This window comes from Anguilla rostrata, chromosome 11 (genome assembly GCF_018555375.3).
Source record: "Anguilla rostrata isolate EN2019 chromosome 11, ASM1855537v3, whole genome shotgun sequence".
Classification (NCBI taxonomy): domain Eukaryota; kingdom Metazoa; phylum Chordata; class Actinopteri; order Anguilliformes; family Anguillidae; genus Anguilla; species Anguilla rostrata.
This window is the reverse complement of record NC_057943.1, coordinates 12,428,762-12,451,877: the sequence shown is the minus strand read 5'-3', so window position 1 is coordinate 12,451,877 and position 23,116 is coordinate 12,428,762. Positions and strand designations below refer to the sequence as shown.

General features: G+C 41.2%; 1 protein-coding gene across 2 annotated transcripts in view; it reads right to left on the bottom strand.

Moving 5' to 3' along the window:
- LOC135233953 (immunoglobulin superfamily member 21-like) overlaps positions 1–23,116 on the bottom strand; it is a 177,691-nt gene that overhangs the window by 47,570 nt on the left and 107,005 nt on the right. For both annotated transcript variants that reach the window (XM_064297960.1, XM_064297962.1), the window contains exons 3-4: positions 15,271–15,392; positions 7,616–7,734 (exon numbers count right to left, since the gene is read on the bottom strand). In XM_064297960.1, coding sequence (XP_064154030.1) covers positions 7,616–7,734; positions 15,271–15,392 — 241 coding nt within the window. The remainder of the gene's footprint in view (positions 1–7,615; positions 7,735–15,270; positions 15,393–23,116) is intronic.

Below are 23,116 nucleotides of genomic sequence, written 5' to 3'. Positions count from 1 at the left end.
ATTCCTTTGTCAATAACAGCCTCGTGGAGTGTTTCTGCGTCCCTCTACAGAGAAACGTCCCCAGAAGGACAAAAAGATAAAGGGAGGGAGAGCAAAAGAGTGATGCAGGGAGGGAGAGAGAGAGGGAGTGTTGGAGATAGAGAAAAAGAAAAAAGACAAGAAGGTAGAGAGGGGGGCAGAGAGAAAGGGTTAGAGAGTGAGAGAGAAAAAAGTAAGAGAAAGAAGGAACAAAGGCCTGCGTGTGGAGTACAGCAGCAGGGAGGTGAAGAGAAAAAAGGAAGCAGGTGGCCATCAGAAGATGAAAGTCTGTTTGGACAATTTGAAGCACTGTGAGTAACCCCCACTGCTAACACATATAAATGTAATGCATTGTAAGGCACACCACAGTAACAACACAGTAACAGTACGTGCTAGTCCTCAAAAATTCAGCTCGGGTTATTCCTTTCTGAGATGAAGACATTGGTGTGCGTGTGTGCATGTGTGTCTGTTTTCACAGAACAGATTACACACTGAAGGTCACTCATAGCCAGTTTGTTCTTTATTGCACAGACAAAGACCAAGTGTCAGCACACCCCCTCGTAAGGCGTTGTCTGGTGTTCTCCGTTTGCAAGCATCTACCCAGAAACTAACACAGAACAGCCTGCACACAGTGTCACAGTGTTCATCTAGCCGTTTTCCTCTGTTCCTGACATTTACCACACATTTTCCACTTTCTACATTTTCATGGACTTTTCTCATGATCCATTACAGTTAAGACAAGCCAAAGGTGACATGGGGGGGTAAAGTCAGGATGATTCCACGAGCTCTGACTGACAGGGGCGCACAAAAAATGGTGCTGTAATTCTGCAGGGATGAAGGTGGCCAGGGGTGGCGGGGCGTAACATGAGATCTTTTCATGGGGCCCAAAATCCCTGGTGGTGCCCCTAGTGACTTGCCACCACTTGTAAGAGAGGCCATCCAAAATGTCACATTGAATACCTGAAATGATGGCTTCTTCTATGGGAATGTTCAGGTCTGAGTGGCATAAATGGGGGGGGTTCAGTTTGGGTTTGCCACATTGAACCTGCCATGCCACAGCCTAAAAAATCTTTTGTTAAAAATGAAATACCATTTCTAATAAAATATCGGAAAATTCATGTGGTAGTGGTTTTGATTTAAAAAAAAAAAAAATTGATATATTTGTGATAAGTTATGTTTCCACTCACGGATTGGAACATTTTTGGGTGGTGGTGGTGGAGGGGAGATATTTGGAGGGGGGTGAGATTCTTGCATTCTTGCAATGTGCCTGAGGCTTTCTTACATTCCTGGTCCATCACTGAGAAATGGCAGAGCTGCTTGAAGATTAACAATGGCCTGTAACTGGATGTGGCTATAATAAAAAAGCCTATTGCCTCCTGTGGTGAGAATAACATCCTATCTATAGACCTGAAATGACCAGTGTTATCTATTCCATCTTTTAACAAAAGCTCAGCATGTCATGAAAAATAAAATAAGCAAGATTTTCACTTTTCTCAGCGTGGCACTGCCTTGCCATTTTTAAATGTTAAAATAAAGTTTTTAACAGATAATGGGTCTCATTCAAAAAACATGTATATGATGACATTTGATCGTAAACTGAGTGTAAGAACATTTCCAAAAATCTAAATTTTTTTCTTATCTGTTTTGTTTATGGCTATTTCCTTATGCTAAACACATGAACAGGACTGAGCACAAATTTACAAACAGCCAGCATTCATAATCTCATACACCTGGGATACGCACAAAACAAAGGTCTGCATACAGTATGCGTCATGAATCCCATATTGTTTTTTGTTGGAACATTTTTAAAAACAAAAGTAAGAATAATTTAAGAAAAGTTTTGTGAATGAGGCCCAATGAGTTTAACAGAGGTTACCACTTAACAACTAGTAAAAGAACTAATGAAATCAGAAAATAAAATTACTACTTGATTACCAGGGGCAATCAACAGCAGTGCCCCAGCTGGGAATTGAACCAATAACCACTAAGCTGCAAGCCCAGAATGGGAGGCTATGCTCAGACTAAGTAAAGAGAACCCATTTTCCAAAAGTGGCGGAGGGGATCCTGTCAGGTGACGCATTGTCTTTTCGATGGAGTGCACAGGGCAATGCGCAGTGACCTATTTGTTAGAAAGGGGCCGATGGAAACATATTTGTGACCATATGATATGTACTGTATTAGGGTTGAGGGGGTCTGGGGCTCAGGGACTGGGGTTTGGGCCTCATTGAAAGGAGAGATAATGGAAAACTATAAACCGCTTAATTAAGCCTGCGGTAATTGAAATGAATACCGGTTTTTCGGGCCGAAGGGGGTAATTAATCCCCAAACAGTCCTAACTCATTAACTCCATTTTGTGTTCATAAATACAAATCCAGCTGTCTTTATAACACTTTGACCAAAGACCCCTCAGGCAATGGAAAGAGCAGGGTGCTGAAGCAAGTTCAGCCAAGACTTTCAGAAAATGGGGTCTGACACTGGATAAGACCTTGGGTGGAAATGCGAGACACATGGGGCTCAGAATCTCCCATTTAATTATTCATGCCATTCTTATGATTATTTTGCTCATTTGTAAGGCAAAATACCTAATGCTATTGCACTATATATATATACTATGTCATAATGCATTTTAAAAACTTATTTAAAAAATAGGGAACGTGAGACAGAAAAAAATAATATTATCATTCCTTGTTTAACTTTCCCCAAATAGTTCTGTCGCACTAAAATTACCAGTGATTAAGAGTGTACAAATTCCTTCATGTACTGTGATATGATTATGCCAAAAGCTCCGTAAGTACAGCCCACCAGGGCCAAAGGATTGCCTTGATTTTCATTACAAATGAGGCTTTCTGCTAACATAATTGATCTAATCATTCGCTCAATTGAACTAATTTAGCATTGTTTCAAGGTCATTTGCCATGGACGTCTTCAAAAACCCCCTTGACTGACAGCACCATGGCTGGCTGCATGCTAGGACCCTGGGGGGTTCTGTTGAATTCATATAATTAATCAAGTGATTAGGCTAACTGAGTAATTGAAATTCCTGAACCAAAGAGAGAAGAGAGACTTCCAACAAGAACGTGTTGCCATCCACAACATAACATATTGCATTTAAGTTGAATATTAGACTCTTCTTAAAATGATTCTATGCATGCATATAACAAAGTACAGTGTTAAGTATTTATTGTGAGTGTGTGTATATGTACATGTATATACAGTTCTGTGCAAAAGTCTTAAGCACCTGTAAAAAAAAATGCTGTACAGCTGAGATGCTTTCAAAAATAATGAAATGAAAGGTTATAAATATCGAAAAAATAATATAAAGAGTAGTAAATAGTTAAAAACTAAATAAAATCAATGTTTGGTGTGACCACCCTTCGCCTTTAAAACTACACCAATTCTCTTAGGTACACTGTCCGGCAGTTTTATAAGAAAATCGGCTGGTAGGCTGTTCCAAGCATTTTGGAGAACTTGCCACAGTTCTTCTGCCGATTTTGGCTGTTTCGCTTGCTTCTGGCTCTCCAGGTAATCCCAGAGACCCTTGATCAAGTTTTTATCAGAAAAGTAGTCTATTACTTAAAATATTACTTTATTTAACAAAATACAAAGATGTATCTGTAAAATTTAATTTTTTGGAAAATTCATGTTTGGAAATCTCAAATTTGCTCTTTTCTACTGACACACTAATGCAGAAAACAAAAAATAAACATCTAAGACCAAATATATACTAAATATTATATTTAAAAATCTAGGGTGCCTAAGACTTTTGCACAGTACTGTATACACACACACACACACACACAGATATATATATATACACACACAGTCCATTGACAAACATTGGCAGTAGAAAGGGTCATACTGAAGAGCTAAGCGACTTTCAAGGATGCCACCTTTCCAACAAGTCAGTTTGTCAACTTTCTGCCCTGCTATAGCTGCCCTAGTCAAATGTAAGTGCTGTCACTGGGAAGTGGAAAGATATAGGAGCAACAACAGCTCAGCCGTGAAGCGGTAGGCCACACAAGCTCACAGATAGAGACCACTCAGTGCAGAGTCCCAAACTACCTCTGGAAACAATGTCAACACAACTGTTCGTCAAGAGCTTCATGGCGTTGTACACAATCACCACGTGCGATGCCAAGCGTCAGCTGGAGTGCTGTAAAGCACACCTCCATTGGACTCTGGAGCAGTGGAAACATATTCTCTGGAGTGACGGACGAATCTGGGTTTGGCGAAATGCAGTGCCAACTGTACAGGCCCAAAAAGTGCCAACTTCATGATTTAAGCTAGGCCCCTTAGTTCCAGTGAAGGGAAATGTTAATGTTACAGCATACAATGACATTCCAGAAAATTGTTCACTTCTAACTTTGTGGCAACAGTTTGGGCAACAAGTTTCTCTGCAGAAATTGAGTTTTGTCAGAAAAAGTGATGTTTTTCCAATCTTCAGTTGTCCAGTTTTTGTGACCATGTGCTCACTGTAGCCTCATCTTCCTGTTTTTAGCTGATAGGAGTGGAACCCAGTCTTCTGCTGTTGTAGCCCATCCACTTCAAGGTTCAACACATTGTGCATTCAGGGAAACCTTTCTGCGCACCACTCTTGTAAACAGCTGTTATTTGAGCATTTGTGGCCTTTCTGTTAGCTTGACCGAGTCTGCCCATTCTCCTCTGACCTCATTAAAAAGGTGTTTTTGCCCACAGACCTGCTGGTGACTGGATGCTTATTGCATCATCCTTTGTAAGCTCTAGGGGCTATGTGTGAAAATCCCTGGAGGGCAGCTGTTTCTGAGATGCTGAAGCCACCACTTCTGACACCAACATCATACCACGGTCAAATAAACCTTTTTTTTCTTATAAACATTTTTTAAAGAAAGCAGACGCTCTTTTAGTATTTTTGCTTTATTCAGACAGATATAAAGCAGAGAGCATAAGCGAAAAAGAAGGGGACACAGCTGAGAAAGTGCCACAGAGGGGATCGAGCCCCCACACACACACGGGGGAAATCGCATGTGACTTTGCCCTTCGGACTCTTCCACACATGAATAAACACTTTTTATACAAGCCTACAGCGGTAAAAAGCACACCACTCCTCTCCTGCTGGGACAAAAGCCAAAATTCCAGCATGAATGTGAATCTGTGGAGAAAATATTGCATTTTTCTTAGGTCTTGCCGCCTCCTTCTGAGTTGTTCATAAACCAAGGGAGCAAAGAATTATCACAGCTGCTGGGCGGAGGAAATTTACCTTCTGCTTGAGCTGGCAGGTAAGGAAAAAGCACAACTGTCTAAAGTTTGGAATGGAGAGAAAAATTACGAGTGGAGGGTTTGGTCTTCAGAGGGAATTCCAGGGCAAGAACCTACTGAAGTTAAAATTCCTATTCCTAATTCCTTATGAGACTTAGTCTAAAATAGAAAATTTAAAATTGTCTCCTTGCATGGCTTCCCATTGAGTAACTCTTAACTCTCTCTACCCCCTACTGCCTCTCTCTCTCACACATACTGTGTCATTTACTTAGGAAACTCAGCACATTAATGGGTTATGCATATTTCTGTTCCCGCAAAGATATTAATCAACCACAGCACAATAGGTCTCTCCCCCCTGCTTTAATGGAGGACTATTGAAAGAAGACCAGACACAGCCAGATCTTTATTTAGCTGCTGCTATTAGCCCAATCTTCTCATAAAAAATATTTTATCACTATGTCAGTTTCTTAAGAACAATTAAAGCCTTTCTTGGCCCAAGCACACCTGCAGGGACAGGTCATCAGAGCTGAAAGTAATTTAACTCACTGAAAATTCTGCAACATCTTGAGTTCAGAACACCAAAATGGCTTCCTGTTGAATCACTGGACATCTACAAGGACAGACACCAAAAACTGCTGACAGACATGTACAGCTAGGCCGTTTCACCAATCTCAGAACTTCGGCAGACTTTTTTCTGGTCTGACAGCCTGAGCAGCATTGACAGGCCCTTAAAAACAACGTGCAACCTAAATCTTTAAAAATTACTGGTTCTCGGAGTCCTGTGTGAGGACGTGTGGACAGTTAACATCAAGAGGCATTCAGCTCTCGTTCAGCGCTTACTCTTATGGGCCTTATCTCAATCTGGCAGCATTCACCGCCTCTAAAAGACAAGCCAGCCCTGCTGATATCTCCACTCCGATATGTCCAGACAGAGGCCCTGGGAAAATATCACGATGCAATGTGGAAACGCAGACAAGAGGTGGGCCTTTTCTGTAATTGAGGAGTTATTGCTTCATTACCTGGAAACTGACAATCATCTCTGCTGTATTTTCAAACACCCAGGAAGCCTCAGCCAGGAGTCTCAGTGTTGATTAAAGAACATAGGCAGGTATCTGTCCCCTAAACTCTCGGTAGGCACTTTGGATGTGTGAGCGCTCTTCTGGGCCGATCACACGACAAAGACGACAACAACAAGGGACGGGGATAGTCCTGCTGTGATGGTTTGAGCAGTGAGAATGTCATCTGCTATAATAACATCTGCCACTGCTTCACTGCAGATTTACAATGAAAAGCAGAATAAAAAAGTTACAGAAAATTTTAACATTTTATGTTCTCAAAAATTAAAATTATCTATTAATTGTACCGTGCTGAGCAAACATAGTCTACACACAGGACTGCTGAACTTTGCAAAAAAAAATTAGAAATGGTCGGTACACTACAGAGTAAATTGTTCAATGTTAAATCAGCTTTAATATAGTACATCTGATTCCTACTGGACTCATATAAAAATTGTTAAAGTTTTATATAACCAACAACGTAATATTTTAATTGAACTATATGCTATAACGTTTACTATACATTATTATAAGCCTGACATTACACCTCTCATAACCTGTCATATCCAGTCAAAAAGGGGTATTATAGCTTGACAGATGTCTGTCATTATATTGTTAGTTATTTTTACAAGTCACGACATACATTGGAAGAGTGATATTTTGCTTGCCATGAGTAAGCTTTCATGACTGGTTATGACAGGGGTTATGACATGCTTATGGTAGTTTTATATAGGTTACATATTATATCATGTGCTGAAGCATTACCAGTGACCCTAATAGCAATAGCCAAGTGAAAAATTCAGTGCGTGCTTAATGCACAACAAGTTCCCAAAGCCAACATAATTTAGTCTAATGCTTAATCACTTAATCATCAATCATAATGACCAATAGTGAACAGAATGTCCCTCTGCAATGGAGGTAATCCATGGTGTGGAAGAGGCAAACCAGAGAGAGAGAGAAACAGACAGAGACAGCGACAGCCGTCTCACTGTGGTAAAAATAGCTCGCTATCGCACAGCGACAGCACCACTAATGATTGCCCTTCCATTCTTCTTCTGTGTGACATTCTTGCAAATAAAAACATTGCAGAAACAGGCAGAACAAACTCCTGAAAACTGAAGGAAAAATCTCAACCCCCTTCTCCCTCCTCTCAACTCCACAGGGGATGGTTGCCGAGGGGCATGATTCTTTTCTCCCCTTCCCTTATTTCTGTACCTACATTTCACATGAGCATTACCCAGGAAACGCCGCACTGCATCACAACCGTACGGCTCAGTACAAGCACTTTAAGAATGAAAGGAACTCACCCATCACATCCAGAAAGACGCTCCCCGATGCCAGGACAACCTTTTCTCTGGTTGCCCGGTCGTAGATGCCCACGTGGCATTCGTACGGCCCGTTGTCCGCGATTCGCACCTCCGGAAGCCTAGGATATAAACAGACAGGGCCTGTCACTGAGAGCAGATCATACACTGACCTGTTTGAGTGACAACTCTAAATGAGTTTAAAGGCCTGTTCTCCTCATTAAGTATTCCTATGTTCTTATAGCCTGCATTAGTAGAGAGGGTATATAAATCCAATGAAGCCACAAAATAAAAAATTCATTTTCTCCCCAATTTAGTCGTTATACCAATTCCCCGTGCGTGTCACGGTCCTGGTCGATGGACTATCCTTCTGTTGGCCTGGGGAGGGTGTAGACTACCACATGCCTTCTCTGATACATGTGGAGTCGCCAGCCCCTTCTTTTCACCTGACAGCGAGGAGTTTCACTGGGAGAGCGTAACACGCACAGAGGTTCACGCTGCCTCCCTCGGATCCGCTCCCCGCTGGACAGGCGCCCCACCCAACCAGTAAGAGTCGCTAATGCAACGTTCAGGACTCATACCCTCACCGGCTTCCCACCCGCGAACACTGCCAACTGTGTTCGTAGGAACGTCTGACCAAGCCGGAAGTATCGCTGCCAGGGATTGAACCTGGGTCTCTGTGGTGGTAGGCGAATGCTTTTACCTCTACACTACCCAGACGGCCCCTGACATTTAAGTTTTATAATGACTATGGCGATTTAATTAGGTTTAATAACAGTAATTTTAATTATAACAATAACAACAGCAACAACAATAATAATAATATTCATTTATTTGGTCCAGAGGGGCATTTCAGCCAAGGAGGGCAAAGGGGCAGCAGCTCGAGCCACTGTGGCCACCCCCTCTGCATGTCCCTGTATATACACTTAGGAGATCTTACAGGTTAATTGCTGCATTGAGTGGCCCTTCAAAAAGGTAGATGAACACCACCAGCTTGTGAAAAGCTTATACGGTAGCTCAATCTCTGTTCAGCGAGAGGCTAATGTTTTTAAGTTAGACAGCCGCTGCTTATTTGCGTACCAGATGCACTGATGAAGACTGAATTGCGCTGCTTGTACGTTAATGCATTATCCTGTTGATAAAAGCAGATGTTTACTAGGGAAAATCAGGCTGAGTATCAGGGTATGGCGGCATCGTTCTACGTGAGTGACGGTTTGGTCAAAAGCTCTGGTTTCGCAAGTATTGCCACGCACCTCCATCCATACACATGGCCTTATGTTTATATTAAATTTAGACAGTTAGGACTCTGTTACCCAGAGTGACTTATTTAAGGGCATACATATAGGTTTAGGCAAGAGTCATTAGGGTCACAACTGATAGTAGCTGTTAACGCAGAACTTGCTTACAAGTGGTATACACATAAACCAACAACATAAAAGTTAAGCACCCGAGCAGATGCAAGAGGGAGGCCGGGAATGCAGTGCCACAAATAACAAATTGGTTTTAGGACACAGTTTTAGATTTTAGATTAGGTTTAAAGCATAGGTGGATAGTAAAGACATGACGAATGCACTCGGGTTTACATTTAGATGTACACTTAGCAGACAGTTTCATCCGGAGTGACTTACGAGCGCATACAAATAGGTATAGGCAATGAGCAACGCGGGCGCTGAATCATCAGGGTCATGATCGATAGCAGCAGTCAATACATAATCTTACAACACGCAGTTAGACGCCACGGTTGCTGCGACGGGGAAATGGAGATTGCAGTAATATTTGTAAGCAAAGGGGATAAGGGATGTCGCGGTTCTAGATTCGGCACAGGTGCGGCTATTAGATCCACGTGAAGCGCTCAGAGCTCAGAAAGAGACGCATTTTCAGCCTGTGGCAGCACGCTCTGCTGTCCCTCGCTGGAGAACAGTAGGGAGCTCATTCCACCACTGAGGGGGCCGGACCAGAGAAGAGGCCTGATTGAAACGGGGCCCCTTTAGGGAGGGGAAGGGGGATCCCGTGTGGAGTGGCCTGGCAGGAGGGTAAGGTTTGGTAATAGATCGCTGGTAAGAGGGTGCAGTGAAGCTTGCTGGGGGGGGGGGGGGGGGGGGTCATATGCATGCATTTCATTTTGGCTGATTGTAGATGAGACAAGGAGAAGCATCCTGAATGAGCTGGAGGCTGCAGGGAGGCCAGTGTGGAGAGAGCAGCAGCCATCCAGTTAGAGCAGCACAAGGGCCCTGAATAATGATCTGGGCAGCAAACGCAGTGAGGATAGACAGATTTTGCAGATGTTGTAAATAACATTTACATGTAGGCATTAAGCTGATGCTTTTATCCAGAGCAACTTACAATTAGTGCACAAAGAAAAGGCATACCCTCCAAGTACCAATTAATGAGAGTGTAATGGTAGGGTCATAACGCACCGGCAATAGGTAATCCTTTGTCACGAGAATTAACATATGGAAGGGAAGGAAGAGAGGGGTTTTATGGAGAGGGGGTTAGGGAAATATAGGATAGACAGAAAAAAATGTGGAAGAGGGAATCAGAGTGGAGGGAGAGCAAGGGGGAGAAGAAATCAGCAGCTCCTAGTAATTGTCCAGGACTACACTGCAATTTCTGGAAGGCCGTGATACAGATACCATTGTGTTGCCGTCAGTGAGGGACAGTTCCTGGGGTGAGAGGGATGTAGCTGGTAGGTAGAGCACCTGAGCTTTTACTCGGCGCTGTAATGCATTTCAAATGGGAACATTTGTCTTTGCATTCTAGCGGTGGCATCATGCGGCATTCAGAGCTGGCCCAAGTTTAGAGTTCAGAAGGGGAGGGTGGTCATTTTTTTGTTGGGGGCGGGGGGGGGGGCACTGTGACCCCCCAAGCTGCTCCAAGAAGCTAATAGCTCTACAGTACCAATCCTTATCCAGCAGAATTCTACTGGTCATGTCACAAATATGTGTCTTATCTGGCTGTGAATTCATCCGTGTGAATTATCGCCATGTTTGCGCATTCTGACAACCTCATACAGTATCTGCTCTGTACAAATATATACTGAGAGCACCAAGGCTATACTGTGAGGTGCTGAATCAAATCATTTGATTCGATTCGCAAATACCTACACTCTCATTAAGCCTCTGTACAATATAACTGCAATGTGATTTGTTCTTGAATAACTCAATTAAAGAACTGAGTTTCGTTGTTCACTGCTGAACATTTTTGTTATTTTATGTGACACACAATGTTCTGGAGAGCTGCGCAACAAAATATTAACCTGATTAATTTTATTACTGAAGGTTTGGGACGAAGGCAGTCAGAGTTGGACTAAATTTGTGCCGAACCCAAACAAACTTAGAACTCTCCAGAATGTTATACGAGTGGTTCCCGTGGTTCGTGAGAGTTGAGGTGGTTTGTAAAAAATAACTATAACTTTTAAAAATTGTATGATTGGCTTTAATTATGAACGTGATTTAATGAATGAATCGTCTATTAGGCAGTAGGCATTGGGTCCGGAAAGTTCTAAAAACACCATCTTTACCAATCTCATCTTTGATCATCTGTGCTCAGTACATGCCAATACTTGAGACATAGAATAACCAGACGTGCCAATACCTGAGACATATGATAACCAGTCACAGCTAACAGACGAGACAACCCCTGCAATGGTGCTGAAAGAGAAGGCTTAAAGGCCATTAAATCAATTGAATGTGTTAATTTTCTCTCTTTTCTACAATATTATGATACTGACAGCCACAAAAGGGGGAAAACTTAAAAACCTGCTTGTCAAAATTAAGGATAAAGTGCACTGTGAGTAGAATCAATGAATTGAAGCCTTCAGTGTGGACTGAAAAATGGTCAGAGTATTCAGGTGTGATGAAAATGTGATTTGCTGTGAATTAAACCAGTGAAATGGCAGCTGCTCTGCCAAAAAGAGATGGTTTTATTAGCTTTTCTTTTATGGCTTCTTCTGTCTGAAATTAACATAATTTTCTTTTCAGTTTAAATTCTATTAAAAAAGGGGCACATTAAAAGAAATAACCCCCCACTTGAAGCCCCTGATTCCCATTTAAATATTACAACTTAGGGGAATTCAGGAGCAGAGCAGTGACCGGTAACAAGTTAAAAATCTTTACGAGTTATAAAGACATAAAGATTCCCGCCCGTGGCCATCGGAAAAACAACACATACACACACGTGCACACAGGCAGGCAGGAACGCATGCATGCAGGCTCGCACACACGCAGGCCAGCACGCACACATGCACACACACACAGACCATAAACTAGATATTACAAGTACATTAGAGCTGGTTTTATAAATCTATTTGGCGGTGTGACAGAAGAGCAGTAATTTCATCCACTCCAGCCCCAGTTATGTAGCCCCTTTGGTTGTGCTGACCCAGAGCAGCTCAGCAGAACAGAGCGGTCGTTTCCGGCTACAAACAGCACACATTTGTCAGTGCGCTGCTGCGGGGCTCTCCGGCAATGCTAATGCAATTTGCCAGGTGCACCGGGGCTGTCAGGTGTTGGCCTGCCCTCCAGGGCTGCGGGGGGCGGGAGGGTGGGGGGGTGGGGGGCAAGACCGGGGGGGAGCGAGACCAAACGGGGCACGAAAACACCCCAGAGGAAGGAGGCCGGGGTGGGTAGGAGGGGTGAAGCTCTAAAAAGAGAGGTCATCATGGTGTGCCCATCCCTCAGAGAGTGTGGCTGCATTTACGGTTTCCCCTGCGAGCCTGGGTCTTTATGTAATTTACATTTACAGCAGTGTGTGTGTGTGTGTGAGTGTGTGCGCATGTCACAGCATGCATACGTGTGTTAACACGTGTGGACATACATGTGTGTGCACTTCTGTGAATGCGCATATGATCATGTGTCTGTTACCAGGTACTGGTTGAAATGTGGCAAACAGGAAACTGCACCAGTCTGAAAATAGCACGGCCAATGGGAGAAGGAGAGGGGAGATGATGTCATGTACACGTGTTTTTGAGTGGAGGCAGTGTGGAAAGAGGACTCCCTTGTGGAGGGGCACATGTCCACCCAAGACCACATGGCAGTTCTCTCAGAAAAAAAGAAGAAAAAAAAAACACCCGTCATAAAAGATACATACTCACATTTAACCAAAGCACCCGATAGCTGATGTTTGAAAACCCATTTAAAACTGAGAAAGCAGACACTCATGAAACGGTGATGCAGATTCCATGCTGTTAAATCACTTGCTGTTATACAGGAATTTGCTCATTCTCTGTTGTGCGACTTTGAGCATTTTCACACATTAACAACAATAAAACAGGCATTTAAAAAAAAAAAAAACACTTGCAATTTTTTCTGCTTAAACTACAGTCAGGAGTCGGGAGTTTTGGTGAATGTTTTGAAACACTAATTTTGCATTCAGTCATTTAAAATATAAAATGATTCAACTTAAGGTACGTAGTGACCTGTTTGAATAAAATAAGGTAACTGTTTCCTTAGTGTACGCAGTTTAAAATCTGCTTACTGTCATGTCATTCTCTGCTTATAAGGACCTGCCAGCCCAGGTACAGGACTCTGTTGAGACTTAGAGCAAAAAGGTTTGTGAAAACTGTCTTTCCAGTCCGATGGACAGTCAGGGTAAATATTTTTTCAATCCATGCTTCTGACCCATAACTGAGTGTCATGTGATTCATTGAACTTAATCAATGTGACCATGCCGGAGTCCAGCAGGACCTGTGAGCTAGAGCAGGTGTGAAACTTTTTCAGCGATGACCTAAATATATCAATCCATGCTTTTTGCGACCCAAACTGATGTCATTTTCATTATTAACAATTAATTGATAATTAATTGTTAAACTGCTGACAATAGCCATGCTTTAATACATAAAGGCTAAATGAAGGGACAAAGTTACTGAAATTAGCCAGCAATTAATCACAGAAAGCATAGTCAAATTAAAATTTTAACAAAATTTACGACTTTATCAATGAATCATAGTATGGGTAGTGTTCAAAGCTTCCAGACAGAAAACTGTAGGATAAAACATTTCCTCTCATTAATATTACAGTCATCATCAGTGAGTCTCTTTTTAATGGGAAGTATCAGCCACTTATCCATTTTCCAGTGGGAAACTTTGAACAAATTTCAAATACTAATATTTATAAATATTGCTAATATTTTAATACAGACAATATTTCAATAATCTTACAAAATCTTGGATGTCAAAGGCAGAAAAAGACCAGATTATGATGATTAGCTAAAGCCGGTAACTATCTTATTATGTAAGAGCAATAAAGTTAATTAGGCAGAACTGGCGCTATCTTGTGCTCGGTAAAAACGGAAAAGTTGAGAAATCAAAATTTCAAGGCAACTTACTTCACTAGATTTTTTTTTTTTGAGCTTAGCTTAGATTTTTAAGTCATTATGCCAACTAAAATTCATTCGTTGTTTTGTTCAGAAAACTTAAATTTCTTTGAGTTTGAGTTTTTCTAACAATGAAATGTACATTTTCTGAACTAATGAATGTAAGTTGGCATAACTTGAACTCATTTAAAAAAAAAAAAAGATCTAAACTAAACAAAATGATCATTATGAACTTTTTACAGTGTGGAGAGCAGTAGGAATGATGCACCTGTCAACATTAAAGCAGGCATTACGTGATCATATTGAATACACGACCAAATTCAAACAATAAAAACACTTTTTTAACTTGTTATATTTTTTTCTATTTAACATTTATTTGCAATGCTGCTGTAAGATACACGAGATACCACGACCAAATAGATATCCCCTGTGACCTAAGTTTCGCTGGCCGAACTACAGTTTGTGAACTGCTGGCCAAATAAGAACTTCCTAGCCAAGCAAAAGCACCAAAGACAATTATTGTAAGCAGCCTGGCAGATTGCAGCAGTACTTCCTGCAGTAGTGGGGTTGCCTTTCTCTCCATTGAACATAAATTACTTCTGACAAGAGCGATGCAGGAATGCCGAGTTTGGTGTAAATCCAGGGTAACTTTCACGATTAAACAGATACCTCCTGTGACTGAAACCTGGGTAATGACCCAGCTTGTGCACCACTGGGCTAGAGTCAGCTGATTGTTATCAGGAACAGCCGTCTCAGTCCAAGGGTTCAACAGAATCTCTCCATTATCCAGGCGTAGAACTCTCTGGAACATTATTACTGACTTGCATATAGTGGCAGTCAGACTCTGTCCAGAGGGGTGACTTGCAGTACCCAGCTTGCATATTTGGTTACGGTCAATTAATACAACTTGGGATTTTACTAAAACAAACTGGCCAATTGGAGAGCAGGGTGCAGGATTTGAACCTCAAACCCTCTAACAGGTCAGTCCCAGTGCTCAGGTGTGATTGCAATGGTGGGACAGACAGGGTGAATTAGTTACACCCCCTGGTAAAATCTGCAGACGGACACACTGTATTACATGTTCCAGAAACAAATTTAATGGTGCAAAGATAATGGTTCCAACGCCATTGGACCATTACTTTTTTGAAGCATGTCATACAGAGTGTGGGTATTCCTTTTTTCCTCATCAATCCTACTTCATACGCCTGGCACCTGTGGACTTGGTCCAATGTGCACTCACTACCTGTCTTTACAAAAAATTAGAAGACATACAGATGAAATGATACATAAATACAGAACCGAGCCTGCTTGGCATCAGCACCGGGCTAACGTGTCTTGAAGCTTACCGGACAGTGGATTGGTAAACAAGGTCTTCACGCCTTCGGTAATCCTCCATGTGAGAGTAATTGGTATTGAACATGGCATCGTAAGTGAAGATCTTCTGCTTAATGGTGCCCCCCTCTGTAACCTGCAGAGAGAAAATAAATCACTATTAAAAGGTATGCATTGCAGGTATGCTGTATTAAAACTGCCAAAGTTCAGCAGCCATTAATCTGAAAGCATTCTGTTAGTCCCCATATAATACTACCTCTAAATAGATAAATTGAACATTTATTGATGATTTAACTCAAAATGAGTAAATTTATTAATTAAAAAAGGTAATAACCTGCCCCAGGGTTCCATTACATTTAATGGTGAGGGATATGCAGCATGACCACGTCTAATCACTGCTTTTCAGGAGATTTTTTTTTTCTTTTTTGTGGTTTTAAAAAATGTGAAAAGATTTTAATGGGATTTTTTTCATATTGCTTTGAAGTAGGAAGCTGTTTGTGGGCATGTCCTTCACTCTCATGCTGTGTGAGATTGTATCTCCAGCCTCCTAATCCAATCACTCCAGACCTGCCAATGCGGCCCATAAATATTGTGATTACTGCAGTACAAAAGCCCACTCTAAGCCAAGAGGCAATGCTAAATGGGTTTGACTGGTTTTAGGAAACAACTGTTGCTTATGTTATGATGACAAGCCGCACAAGAGGGAACGGGTCAAAATAAAATCGAAAAGAATTTAGAAAAATCATTTTCAGGTAATGCCATTTCAAAATTGTCAAAAGAAAAAATGACATTGGACCTGACATTTAGATAGAATTACAAACAGCTTGGAAGAAGGCAGATGTTTCTCTGCACCTGACACAATGAGCTACAGAGGCAGGTAGCGTGGCACACACCTGAACTGCTAATAGATCGCAAGGCACATCTCACAGAAAGTTGCAAGAAAATATTCATATTACATATATTGCATATTTGTTGCCCAAGCCATCCATTTAAAAAAAGTTGTTTGTACTGGTAACCATGGCATCCATAGCACAGCATATATAACATCTACAAATACAGTTCAACATCTTGAAAATACAGCATTTCTGGGTTTTCTGAAAGAGAACTCACTCAAAGAAAAAATAATCTTGACCATAAATTTATTTGAAGTTATTTAAAGAAATAAGACCAAAGTATTAATTGCCCATCCCATCAATTAAAAAAGTAATTTGACCAAAGAAATAAGACCAAAGTATTATTTCTTTAAAAGAACTTCATGGTCAATTAATTTTACCCTTGATTTGAATGAGTTTGGTTTCAGAAATCCCCAAAAATGCTGTTTTCAAGATGTAGAACTCAATTTGTTCTTAAGGCATAATTCAGTTTAGTGGTAAAATTCTTCACAAACCCAGATAAGTGAGTTCATCTAAATAAATGCAGTGTTAAAAAAAATAATTAAAAAAAACCTTTTAATTTGTTTTCACAAACTTGCTCTTTATTTGTGAGCAAATGTTATGAAAGAATTTGACTCAATCCAGGAGCTGAACTTGCAGCAAGTCATCCTGGGTGAAAGGATTTGTGAGTTCCATGTCTAGTTGTGTCATGTTTCATTTTGGGTGTTGATGATGATGTCATCACCTTGCAAGCACTGGTGAAGTCGTAAAAGCCATTTTTACATGACCCTCACAACCAAAAATCTCTGGCTGGTACAAAGGGTGGCTGTCGCCTGGAGGAAAATGGCCAAGTCTAGGCTTTAAGTTGTATTTATAAAGGCTGAAGAGAATAAGGAAATACCTGAGTCACATCATGAATAACAACAATTTTTAATATTTGACCAGGTTTCGCTTTAATGTTTGTCAGTTCAGATCAATGACTGCACACAGGAGAAACAAAATAAACTCCAAAATGCCAAGAAGTAATAGACAAGAAGCCCTCAAATGAGCAGCCATGTCTCTTTGTGTGAGCTTGCAAGTGCTTGTTTGGCATGAGTACAAGGATTAGACTTCTTTGAGTTTCTTGAATTTTCTGTCAGAGTACACCAGCAACTACAAAACCAGGCCAAAAGGCTATAACTGCGACCTGTGATTCCTTTAAGTATCAGCTCAGGAGCATTGAAGCACTTTAGAAAACAGGCTCCAAGCTTTCTGGGGAAAATGCTATGGCAAAAGGTTACCAGCTAAAAGCACACTGGCCTTTCAGAAAATTCTTAAAAGGCAGGCTTTCACATAGGGAGAGCAGCTACACTTGTTTTAAATCACTACAAAATGAAGTCTGGGAAAGCAAAACACTTCTGCAGGATTATGACGCTGAGAAATTTGATTTGACGAGTTCTGTCTGAAGCCTGGTGCAACAGATGCATTCAAACCAAACCAACCAAACTACTACTTTAAGTCACAGAGGCTATAGTACATTAAGTAACTGATTTAACCTATAAACTGTGTGGGTGTCACACTGTAATAAAGTCAGATATTGACAAATCCAGTGGCCTTCAAAAGGTATTGACTAGTGTGGAGAACCAATTAAAATGACCACAGAGATGCAGGCACAGAATTAACCAATTAAGAAACTTCCGTGCAGAAGGATACTGGAAATAGGCAGTACCCACATAATGTTTATGTTTAAACAAATGACGGTATGATGAATGGTGGAAGAAATAGCCAAACACATCTGATGTCTTCAACCTATAAGACACTAAACTCCAGTTATCCAACTAAGCACATTTACTCCAAAGAATTACCTTGGTCATGAGACTGTGAAATTAGAAACCATGGGAAAAACGTTTCTTTTTCGAGTCTAAATTTGGGAACGTCCATTCGTGGGAACATGAGATACAATAAAGCCATCTGAAAAGCAATGTGGGTGATAAGGCAGGATGCAGTGAGAGGGAAAGACAAGAACAACTTTTAGGTGCGTTGCCCAGAAACATGGACACGGTCTGGGCATTTTATTGAATTCACAGAAGAGGGGATTACTCTTATTTTATTTTTTATGCAGTTATCCCCTTTTATCCCCAGTTGTGGAATGCCCAGCTGTATTTATCAGTGCACACTGCTGTAGCTGTGAAGCGTGATATGACCCCACCACTTCTTATCACACCGCAGTTTTCGAGTCGGGCTCACACAGATATGATCCAGAGGAAGACATTTCATGTACAGTCTAACACGCAGAGTTGCAGGTGTTCGATTGATCAGTAGGGGTGGGATAAGCTGCCCCCATCCTGGCTGACTGAAGCCCTCTTATCCCTGGGTGATACTAAAGGAAACTGCGTGTTGCCTTGTTGGGCTGCCGGCCACAGTGGGCACCGGCACAGCCCGGATTCGATAGCAGACTGCGAGGCCCTTTTCATGCACAATAACAGTGCCTTAACAAGATGAAACACCCAGTAGCCCAGCAGGAGACATATCAAATAGTATGCTGTTTGTGTAATCTAGCAGCAAGGTGTTATTCTTTTTTCCTTTTTTATGAAAGGAGAGCTGATAGTACATCTTCCTTTTGTACATTTTGCTTTATTCAGGCGGGTATAAAGCCAAGAGGGACACAGGCAGAGAACACTTAATCTCACAACATTAGTTTAATGATAGTCACAGTAATTGTATCTGTTATGGTGGAAATCCTTACATTTTCAGTTTTGGTGGATTTGGTGAAATCTGTGGTGATTGATAGTTACAAAAGTTTGTTTGCGCTTCAAAAACGAGTTCCATTCGAAACAAAACTATTACTAGAAGTACTTCGGGTGCATATTTTTCTTAGAAGATAATCCAGTGGTATTGTTTTTTGCAGAAAGAAGATTGCCTAGGGACAACACAGTAATATTGAGCAACATCCATCCATCCAAACCCGCTTATCCTGAGCAGGGTTGCAGGGGGTGCTGGAGCCAATCCCAGCGTGCATTGGGCGATATGCAGGAATACACCGCCAATCTACCGCAGGGCACACACACCATTCACTCACACACTCATACCTATGAGCAATTTAGAGTCTCCAATTAGCCTACATGTCTTTGGACTGTGGGAGGACACGCAAACTCCACACAGAAAGGCTCAGATGCTTGCTCTTTCGTTTTGGCATGCAAGCCCCTGTTGACATTTGAATAGTTGATGGGATTGTGGTACATGACACCTCCAGTGTAAAATAGCATATAGAGGAACAATTACAGAGCGCAAACACATTTAATCAATATTGCTACAAAAATGCCATTGTGAAAAGGTATCAAATATGTTTTTTTATCATGCAATAATTAAGGATTTCTACTTTATTGAATGCTCTTAATCTGCAGATTAAGAATTGATTTGCATGTTTTATTCATAAACAAGAGAAACACTATGGAGTACAGAACAGTATCTGGGAGGATAGAATGTTGCTGATAAATGTGTACTCCCATAATACCTTACGAACTATGTTACAGCACACTTTTATCGTGGATATAAATGTAAGGCTGTTTAAGCTTCTCTGGCTCATTTTCCAGGGTAGTTCAGAAGATGATGTCGGTGACACTGAAAGCTCAGTTATCCTGCTCTTGCTTTCTCGGAATGAGAACACGCTTAGTATCAAATGTATGCTTTATGAAACTTTTGCCTGCAAACTGTACCCACAGTTCTCCCCAACAGCGGATTAGTCCCTTTTTGGAAGTTTTCTCGGATAAGCCATTTCTCATGGATCACAGGGCATAGCATAATAGAGAGCTCCCCTTTCTACTGCCGGTCCTGTTTTCATTTATTTACTTATTTTTAAATTATTTTTCATTCCTCATTTTGGAACCACAGTTCTGCCTCCTGAACCGTCGCCATGGCATCTTACAGGAACACACAGACCTCTCTGAGGCACTTGTTTTTGGAGGACAGCAATATTTTTCTCTGGTGATGACTGGTAACCTGTGGGCACCATATAAGTAGGTGTGGGGGAACTAATATTCAGTGATAACCTAAGGAACCCTGGTCAACTAAACTTCCCTAACATTGCAGAACATGTCTCTCCGGAATCATTTATTCATTTATTTTGTCAGGGGGGGATTTGGGTTCACCTTCATGAAAACAACAAATTTCCCATCTGGATCTGCAACACTGGCTAGTCCTGTTCGTAGACTGGTACGTCACACTAGTAAAATTTTCTTGCAGAGTACTTTGTCAGTCTGCTCTGTCATGTCTAACATAAATCAGCTTCCTTACCTTTCTTAATGGCTGTACTTCTTAATTAAGATGGATTTGATTCCTAGCGCTTAATGACAGCAGTCTTTGAGGAAATGCATCACGGCTGACAAAGTTTTCTGTGATCCAATAAGAAAGAACAGTTATATTTTTGTTTGTGAAGGGGGGGGGGGGGGCAGATGAATTTGCTGTGATTAACAGCAGTCCCTGAGTGGGGAGAATATAACTTGCTTCAGTGCCTTTTGAATCAGGAGCATTCCTTACAGACAGGGCAGACAAGACGATCTCAGTGTCTACCACCTTTAGATACAGGACGAGGCACGCTCCAATGAGCAACTCAGTCACCCACGCTGTCATCACAGAAGGCTGGGATGAAGGAGCCAAATCCTGCTACACTGTTCAGGATCAGGGCCTAGATTACCCAGAATTCCACTGTTCAAGAAAAAAAGGGGTTTTCTTTCAAATTGACCAAATAAAATCAAATGAACCCTTTTGTTACGCATTAGTAAAATAACCCTAATTTTCTTTTTCAGCCGGGAATATTCTTTAACACGGCTAGTGCACTATTCCGATTTCCTACATGGGAGTTTTAAGGCATCCAGCAGGACATTTGTTACACAGGGCAGATCTTTAAGGCAATTTTAAGGAAAATGTGTCTAAATTGCACCCGTCATATTCTTCACACCAGTATAGTCTTTATGCTCACACATCTTGGAGAACATCCCCTTCACCTGTAGTTGCGTGTGCCTACTGAAATCAGTGAGTCAGGGAACACATTTAGTACATTTCATGCTCAAAATGGCAAGCTTTCTGTCCCCCTCATCCCCCTGTGACAAAGCTCACAGCTTGAAAAAGACGCTAACGCTCTTGAACGCTTCACTTGCGACACAAGAACAGCCCCTCATGCAAACATCATCTCCCCCACACTGTCACATCTACGGTACAAAATATGTATTTACAGAAGGAAATTCTTTGGAAGTCTGAGTTAGGGGAAAAATGCATACTGAATTGTATTTAATTCTGAGAATGCACAATATATTTTTTAACCTTATAACAGCTGAAATGTCCATACTAGCTTTAAGGTGCACTGTAGGTTACACTGAAACACATTTTTCCACAGATGTACACTTTATATCTTTACAGTTGTAATTTCCTTGTCAAATTATCAGTGTACAACCAAACAAACAGTTTAAACATGAATAAATCACATTAATGGGATTTTGGAAGTTGACTGATGTTAGCGATTCATGAGCAAGCTAAACAACATCCTTCGCAGCAGTGCTTGGCTGCAACATGGCATTTTTGCTTTTAAGCTAACTGTACATACTGCCCCTTAGCATTAGAATTTGAATAACACTCTTGCCAGAGATCTGGGTCTTTAAGTGCAGTGAGCTGTTCACGTCTGTCTGTCAAAAATGTTTGTTTTCAAGTACTAGGATTCAGTTCCTTGTCTGTGGTACTGCAGTTACAGAAACACCTAATTTTATTCTGTCCTTACATATATACTAAAATACAGAATACACAAGGTAAAGTACATGATCAGTGAGGTAAAACAGATATTTCTCTTTGTGTCAGTAGAGATGCACACACAGCCTTCTTCCAAGGTACTAGCAGACTACATGAGCCAGACTGCTGGAAAATGGTCATTCATCATCATTTCAACACTTCCGCACCGTAATTGGCAGAGAAAGTTGCTGGTAGGCTGCAAACTGGGAGTGGCCTGCGGTGTTATCCTGTTTACAAAGAGGTCACCGTTTAAAAAAGTCCCTTCTTCACTTCTGTCTCTGTTTCAGGCACTCTGCTCCACCAGAGGAATTAGCCTGTCAGCTATCTATATCAGCGGGTCAGGCCAATACGGCTGCGTTTTATAGTCCTTTCCATCAAGGCTGTCCTCAGAAATAGTTACACTGACCATCAGTCAAATGAACACAATTCAGCTGTATTACTTCACGGGATATTTGTTGTTTAGTGAAACAGCAGAAACTTTAAAAGAAGAGCACAATGGAGGCTATTCAGCTGCAAGAGAGCCCCATTACAATGTAAAATAAAATACATAAATTGAATGCCTAAAATAAAATCAGTTACCCACAATATAACAAAGGTATAGTACATACTGTACTTCCAAGATGAGGTCATAATTTAGCATTGGCCTTTGAGGGAGGGCATCGGTTTGCAGGGTGCTGCTCACATATTGACACAATAGCTACTCCATTAGTTGATCGGGTGCTTGCAATCACCCCAGCAGGAGCCAGGCAGAAGCCCAAACATGGCCCCTAATTTTCACCTATCTATTTTTGTCATCTGTATGAAGATCTGTAACAGGTTTGGGAGCACCACAATTTATGATTACAAAATTACTTACAAGTACAAAATGCACAAATGTAAGACAAATGTAAGGCAGAATGTTTCAGCGTATTTATGTTTTACAAGTCTTTTATTCCAGCACCACAGTGTGATTTGATTCATGCTCTAATACAAATTTTACACCTGATATGGTAGGAGTCGATTTACGCTTGTGGAGTCATTATTATTTTAAAAAACCTTTATTGCTCTGCAATGTTATATGTCCTCTTTATAGGAGTTTCAGGAGATGGCTCCACAGTTTTGTACAGCACTTGAGAGACAAGTCTGTTACCAGTGTTTAATATCATGAATAATTTCTGTCCCCAAGCACCCTGGCAATAGAAAACAAACCTGCAGCAAGCTTTCAGGACTTTCGTCAAATAAAAATTCTACA